Source organism: Gymnodraco acuticeps, unplaced genomic scaffold (assembly GCF_902827175.1).
Source record: "Gymnodraco acuticeps unplaced genomic scaffold, fGymAcu1.1, whole genome shotgun sequence".
Classification (NCBI taxonomy): Eukaryota; Metazoa; Chordata; class Actinopteri; order Perciformes; family Bathydraconidae; genus Gymnodraco; species Gymnodraco acuticeps.
Genome location: NW_022992126.1, coordinates 3,903,687 through 3,911,955, shown reverse-complemented (window position 1 = coordinate 3,911,955; position 8,269 = coordinate 3,903,687). Strand labels below are relative to the sequence as shown.

At 37.0% G+C, this 8,269-nt stretch overlaps 1 protein-coding gene across 1 annotated transcript; it reads left to right on the top strand.

The window, feature by feature from the left end:
- Positions 1-928: 928 nt before the first annotated feature.
- LOC117538010 lies at positions 929-3,970 on the top strand. Its single transcript, XM_034203491.1, has 6 exons — positions 929-1,676; positions 2,532-2,674; positions 3,167-3,228; positions 3,352-3,465; positions 3,567-3,665; positions 3,751-3,970. Exons 1-6 carry the CDS (start codon positions 1,557-1,559, stop codon positions 3,873-3,875), a joined length of 663 nt encoding a protein of 220 aa, XP_034059382.1. The 5' UTR covers positions 929-1,556; the 3' UTR covers positions 3,876-3,970.
- The last annotated feature ends 4,299 nt before the right edge of the window (positions 3,971-8,269 follow it).

The window sequence follows — 8,269 nt, the reverse complement described above, 5'->3', positions numbered from 1 at the left end:
GTTCCAGTAGTGATTTATATACAACTGTAACTGTAAGGAAGACGAGCTGTAAAAGACACTTTTTTCCAAGTGTGAATATTCACAAATAAATTGGGTTGCAATTATGTAAGATTAGAAAAGAGTAGATGTCATTTACTAAATACTCAAAGCAGGCTATTTTCATATGTAATAAAAAATGTCTGCAAAAGATCTTTAACATACTATTATATATATTTTTCGAATTTAGCTTCAAATGTGTCAAATCAGAAACCAGCTGCTATAAAAGTGATTTAATTAAGGAAAGGAAAGTATGTTTTCCACACGTTAAAGATTCTTCGGTACCACTTTACAATAAGACTACCCTTATAAAGGATTCATTAAGGGTTTATAATTAGGTTGTAAACACTTTATTAATCATTAAGAACCAGTTCTAAAATAGTTTTCATACATCAACACAGGCTCACTATTTGGCAAGATGACTAAGCCTTATATTGGCTACTTAGCGAGAATCAACTTGAACAACAGATACCAAGGATGCTGGCTGATGAAGAAGATGAAGTAAGCTAAGTAGCCAATATAAGACTTAGCAGTACAGATACATGTGGGCTCATTTGGCAAGCAATCGGTCACAGTTGCCCTGTTTATCTCATGTCTTATAAAAGCTTATTAATGATTTATAAAGTGTTCACAACCTAATTAACAAAACATTTGAAACTATTCGTAAACCCTTTTATAAGGGTAGTCTTATTGTAAAGTGGTACCGATTCTTCTGTAAATGTTCACATTAAAGCAGTTTACTGTGTATTTTGTGCCATTTCAACACATTCTTAAACGCTCACAGTTCTCTGTTGGGATCAAAGCACAGCCGGGTTACCAGGCGGTGAGGACAAAGTTCAAGTAAACTACAAATTAATGTTTGATTTAAAAATATTGAAGCTAAAGCATTTACTGGGGGGATCTGGACTCACGACCCCTCTATTTCTCTTAGCTACAGCTCATAGTATTACAATGATTTGTTTTTTATGTCTTTTCAATCAAGTGTGTCGGAGAGACAGCTGCGTCTCTTCCAGCCTTCCTTTATATTAACGGTTAGTGGAGATCAGGAACCACTGAGCAGAGAGAGAACAAAAGTGAATCAAAAGTAACCAAAGCCTGTGCAGGAGCAGTGGGCGACTGAAAACTTAAACAAAAATGGCTCTTAATCTCAACACAGAATAAATATTGTTACATTAAATATAAAATGTGAGGAAATACTGCTGGTATTGCTACTTTTTGCTCTTTATCTAATATGAACCGGCTTTTTTTTTTTTTAAATGAATAACATGAACCCTGGAGGTGCGAGGAACAGCTTAAAACAAGTTTGGATTTACTCTTTGAGCCTCTGCTTGCTGTTATGTGATGGGATTTAAATTCTATAACAGGTCAAAAGTCTCCTCTCCCACTGTCCCCTGGGCTGTTTGCTTACATCAGTTCACAAGAAGTGGAGATACATCCAGGGGGGAGACTATAAAGAGAGCAGAGCTGAGAGTGTAAGACGAGGCGCAAAAGGAAAACTTTAGATCAAGAACAAACGAGCCATGTTGAGGATGAAGTGTGTTTCTGTCGCTGTCCTGCTGAGTCTTCTCTCTCTGGGAGACTCTGCTCCTCTGAGCAGCTGTGAGAGTCTGCTGAAACCCATAACTATCAGCAATGAAAATGTAAGTGCACTTCTACTTTGCTTATAGGTTTCATCAGATAATATTAGACAACGATACACATGATCCACATTCTCATAGCTTAACAACCTCTGACTTCATGTTTGAACGGTAATATGTTTTTAGTGATGGAAAACTGGAAGCATAACTTACCTGTGTTTCTTTTTCAAAAATGTCCCAAATTGGGATCAATAAAGTTCTATCTTATCTCTTATCTTGTCTTTTTATGCCATTTTGTGAGAAACAAAATCAATTTAAATTCTGTAACTACATCACAAAAAAAGATACACTAATTTGGTGTCAAAGATTGTTCACTTTAAAACTGTTCAACCACAATCTATATCCTCAATATCCTCAGTTTCCCAATACATTCATAGGAAGTGTCCTGGAAAGAATCATGCAATAGGGTACAAAGTAAAAGAAAACAGAAGTGTCCTTTGAAGAAAACTAGGATCTGTATGTTATGCTGGTCTGTTCTAAAATCTTAAATTTTTGCATTATCAGCTGACCTGCTGCTCAATGACTAAAAGTCACTTTGTAATTATGTAAACACTGTTTCTAATTTCCATGTTATTACTCTATGAATGTTCTTTTCAGAAAAGGATTTGTACATTTTTAGGAAATGTTTCCGACCCGACCTTGAATGTGGACTTGTGATACAAAGCTTTTCCAAACATAAATATTGCATCATTTTGTTCAATAGTTTCAAGAGCATTGTGGGATCTCCAAATGTTTATCTAAAGTTATATTTCACACAATATATCAAACAAAGATATCTCTCCCTTGAGCCCTTAAAAAGTCCCGTCTCTAAATGCTGACTATTCACGACATGTCTTGTGCATCTTTCGTTTTCTTTAGATTATGGGAAAGTGGCTGTACGTCGGGGGGAGTTCGGACCTCCCTGGAAGTCGCTCTCTGGGTCGTCTGTTGTCCAGTGTCTGGCTGGACATCACTGCAACCTCTCAGAGCAACATCCTCAACATCATTCAGACTCAAAGAATGTAAATCCCCACACGGCTGAAGTGTCTTTTGAGAAGTTAGTCCTCTCCAACCTATAGGCTTCCCTCAGGGGTTTATAAAGATACATTCTTGTTATTGACGTAGTTTTGCTTTTGCCACATGGTAGTATTGACAATGTTCAAGTAATAGACACTCAAACGTGCTTCATTGTCAGTTTGCAGACCTTCAGTTTTTTTTGTAACATGTCTGTTTAGCATTTTAATTATATTATGTTTGGAGAGTAACAAAGGTGTTCATGGTCTATAACACATCACAGTCAAGTTTGATTTACGGTAACTCTTGGGTTGATGTTTTTGGCTTTTTCAAAGTTTTTGGTCACTTGAGGGCAGCTGTTACACAACATGTACATATTATCAGCTTAATAAGTTGTTATACATGTCATGGATAGCCTTCATTAGGGTAGTAGAGTAACTTACTAAAGTCTCCGTCATAATATGTTGTTATGATTCAGCCTTTATTTTCCTTTTTTGCAGATATGGAAAATGTTGCAGCTTAGTATTCAATGTGACCTTTGAAAACAGCACGATGGTAATTGGTGAGTGAAGAAGAGCCATAAAGTTTCAGAGATATTATTTAAAGTAAAAACCTTCATTCAAACATGCACATTACCTTTTAATGTATGTGTCCGTTTGTGGGTGTGTGGTTTCTTTCTCTCCAGAACAACCTTTCTACCTGAATGAGGTCTACCTGCCGACTGACTGCTCCGACTGTCTGGTTGTATATGAAGAAGTTAGCTCTGGCAGAGACACTTTCACCAGTCTCATGCTTTTTAGTAAGAATCTCACTTATCATGTCCTGAAACACTAGAGTGACTCTTATTGGACACGGTAAAGCAGCTGACTTGTTTTCTAATGAAATGTTCTTTATTTGCAGGCAAGAGACAGAGTGTCTCACCTGATTTTGTGGAGATGTTTAAGGCACAAGCAGAATGTCTAGAGATGCCGTCGCCCATAATGATAGACACAGATTACGGTGAGAATTGTAACTTTTTATCTCCACACAGTGCCTGCATAATGCCATAGTTGTTTGTTTTGTGACTTGATGTTTATCTACACAGAAATCTGCCCAGACAACATTGCGCCCTCAGAGGGGATCAGCGCCCTCAACTCCTTATTAGAGGCAAAGATTGGACATCGGGTTGCAAAACTCCTGGATGCTTTTTTTGATGCGTTTGTGAACTGATTTTGAATTAGCTTTGTATGAGAAAGTATATATTTTCTTTCCTGATATAGACAAGTATTTCATAAGAATTGAATAAAGTAAGATGGAGGAACTGCCCTGCTTTCTTCTTATTTGTTTGACAGCAACACTAACAATACGACACAATAAGAAAACTATCACACTTAATATTCTACTTGAAAGTAGTCGTGAATATTTTATTCATTTTCTTTAAAGTACAGTAAGTTCTGCATGAAAAACAAATCAAATGGAATTGCATTATTTAAAAATCAGTTAATCAGAGTTAGGCCAGAGATATTGATTAAATGATTGTGTACGGTAACAATGAAACTGCGACTTCAAGTAGTTTAGATTAAAGGTCAACTTTTTTTCCAAGTGAAATATTAACATTAAGTCCCAATAGAAAGTAAAACTCAGTCATTCACGTTGTAGACATGTAGACTCCTCAAAATAAAAAACAAACATTCGGCTCTAGATAGAAAATGGCATTTTTTACTCAGTCACAGATCTGCTATGGGACTGTGCCAGTAGGGGTCACTCCAGCTCCTAATGTCAAACTGAAGCTAACTGCTGATGGATAACAACAACTCAACTCAAATTAGATGAAAGAGTTACATACTGTGACTATTTAGCTCTTTAAACATGGTGAGTGAATGCATTACCAGCAAAACAACATTAAACACTGCCAACAACACACACACACCAGTTTATATGACCCTTTGAGGAACACAAAGGAAATACACTGCTGCTATTTCTAGTTTCAGTAATTATTTGTCTTTGTTAGAGTAAGCACAGGGCATATTCCATTAACCCTAACTTATCAAATGTTTGGATGCCCAACAGACATATTTCACCTCATCCATCTCTCCACCAGATTGCAACACGTGTAAACAACTCCTGACTCCACCTGGAATGGGCGTCTAAACCATAGGCAAGGCAAGTTTATTTATATAGCACTTTTCAACACAAGGCAATTCAAAGTGCTTTACAAAAAATGAAAGACATTAAGAAAATGGCATTTAAAATCAGTCATTAAAAAGAAAAGTTAATAAAATAAACATTAAAAGACAAAATACATGGATACAAATTACAGTGCAGTCTAAGATATGAATAGTTCAATTAAAAGCAGCGGCAAAAAGAAAAGTCTTCAGCCTGGATTTAAAAGTAGTCAGAGTTGCAGCGGACCTGCAGGTTTCTGGGAGTTTGTTCCAGATATTTGGAGCATAATAACTGAACGCTGCTTTACCATGTTTAGTTCTGACTCTGGGGACAGAAAGCTGACCAGTCCCTGAAGACCTGAGAGATCTGGATGGTTCATAATTTAGCAGGAGGTCAGAAATGTATTTTGGGCCTCAACCATTCAAAGCGTTATAAACCAGCAGCAGTATTTTGAAATCTATTCTTTGACACACAGGAAGCCAGTGTAAAGACTTCAGAACAGGAGTGATGTGATCCACTTTCTTAGTGTTAGTGAGGACTCGAGCAGCGGCGTTCTGAATCAGCTGCAGCTTTCTAATAGATTTTTTAGTGAGACCTGTGAAGACACCATTGCAGTAGTCGAGTCTACTGAAGATAAAAGCATGGACAAGTTTTTCCAAATCCTGCTGTGACATTAGTCTTTTAATCCTAGATATATTTTTTAGGTGATAGTAGGCTGATTTAGTAACTGTTTTAATGTGACTGTTGAAACTCAGGTCAGAGTCCTCATGACTACACCTAGATTTCTGGCTTTATCTGTTGTTTTGAACATTGCAGACTGAAGCTCAGCGCTAACTTTTATACATTCTGCCTTGGCTCCAAAAACCATTACCTCAGTTTTATCTTTGTTTAATTGGAGAAAGTTCTGACACATCCAGTCATTGATTTGTTCAATGCACTTACTCAGTGTTTGAATTGGAGCATAGTCTCGTGGTGAAATTGTTACGTAAATGTGTGTGTCATCTGCATAGCTATGGTAACTTATTTTGTTGTTCTTCATTATCTGAGCCAGTGGTAGCATGTAGATGTTAAAGAGAAGAGGCCCCAAGATGGAGCCTTGAGGTACCCCACATGTCATATTTGTCAACTCAGATGTGTATTAGACTGTATTTATAAAGGTTTCAGCTTGAAGCAGACACAAACAGCCTCAAGCTACGACCAGGATCTTTGTTTGATAGATTTGGTTAGACATGATGAAATGTGTCCATGTTGCTGTGGCTGTGCTCAGTCTTCTGTCTGCTGGACAGTCAGCTCCCGTGAGCAGCTGTGAGACTCTCATCCATCCGATTGAAGTCAATGGAAGAGAGCAGGTAAGACAATTTCTAGACACTCTATCACTTTCTTTATGTTACAGCTTTTTTTTAATTAGTGCTTTAATGTAACTATTTCTCATCTTATGGGACAAACTGTCTGTTTTAGTTGCTGGGAAAATGGACGGCCATTGCAGAAGGCACAGACGTCCCTTCAGCCAAATTGCTGACCAATTTGTTCATGGCGAGCGTGAGGCTGGACATCACTGCTGCTAATGAGAGTGATGCCATCAATGTGATGTCAACAAATGTAACTTAAAGCCTAATTTTATTTAAGATCATTTTGGAGCCAAATAAAGAGACTAAACATTCAGTGTGTAATTTCAAATGTCTGTTTATTGAAAGACTTGGCCGCTGCTACACTTTCACAACTCAGATGATCTTGGTGAACAGCACTCTCCCTTTGGGTGAGTAGTATTAAATGTTTTGACTGAACCTGCACAAACACATTTGGACTTTGTGTCCAACATTGCCACATCACTTTGTGTATTTATTGATGTGTTTCTTATGTATCCCCAGCACAACCTTTCCCTCGTTCTGTTGTCAGTCTGAGGACTGGATACCCTGACTGTCTCATTGCCTCCTCGAAGTTCACTATTGGAGGACAAACATACAGAGCACTCCAGCTTCTGAGTATGATTCAAGACACACTGAAAAATAAATGTTTTACTTTCAAAATCATTATACAGATATTTTTAGGTAGGGACAATTGTTTAACTCACCACCATTAACTATGGAATTTAAGTACTGACCATGTAACCACTTAAAGGGCCAGAGGCATGATAAAGTTATTAAAAAGCAATGCTTAGTTAATCCAGATTACACTTGGAGTTCAACAGAATACATACTGTATATGTGCACTGCTGTGACTGGCCCGCCTGCATTGACTAATGCATGAGATACCAATACTTGTAATTCTTGAACGTTCATTATATTTCTTGAAATACTACATGAATTAATTAATGTATTTTTCGCGTGTGAATTAAGTTAAGCAAGAATTCATTACAATTAATGTGACCTTACCAAAAAGAGTTATCAAAATGTATATCTGTGTTTTAATCATAACAAATTGATGTTATTGTAAATGACATTTAGTCAACTGACCCTGAGTAGTACTGTGCGCTCCTTTACATACAGTTCTGTCTCTCAGGCAGGAGGAATACTGTGACTGCTGATGAGCTGAAAGAGTTTATGAGGCAGGCAGAGTGTTTGAACTTACCATCACCCACCATCCTGGACCAAGAGACCGGTATGAACTGTCACACATGTTATCTGGCTTTGAAGCCATTTGTCTTTATTCAACAGTGTGTACTCTGCGGTTGTGCATATGCTTTGTTTCTTAGTTTATATTGTATCTGTGATCATTACACCTGTACTTTTCAATAGTCATACGAACCGGAGCCTTTATTTGTAAAGCCGCTGCAGCAATATTTCACAAGTGGTGTAACTATGCACAAACATAACAAAGTACAGCCAGTATTCAAATACATGTTGTCAAATTAACTAAAACAAACAGGGAAACAAACAGCAGCTACAGTTACATTTATATTAGATCTCATTATTTCACACAAACTTACTATTTTAAAATGACTTAAATATGAGACAGCACAGCATGGACAGTGACACACACAAGTCAATCAATTTTTTGTCTCCTTTTATCCATGGTTAATAAACCATGACATTATCTCTTCCCTGGAATACATGTAATACATTCTAAATTGTCTTCCTCACAGGTTTTTGCCCAGATGACTCTCCCTCCATAGAAGCAGCGACCACACATCTAATCAATTCCATGAATGACATGGGCTCTGAAGTTTCCAAAACATTGGAAAGTATTATGAACAGTGATGCAGATCTTCAGAATATTCTCAACACAAAAAGAAGCAGCGTAGCTGGATTAAAAGAAAACTAACATCCTCAGAAATGTCATGCCATGCATACACGATGAAGAGGCCATCTAAAGAGATGTCAATAAAATGATGATGAAAGAATATGAAGTATGATAGTAGTTTTCTTCTGTCTTTTATACATTTCAGTCATTTATTTATTAAGATTGTTACTTTTTTGAGTAAGTACTTCACAATATTAAGATTTGATTTAGGATCTACA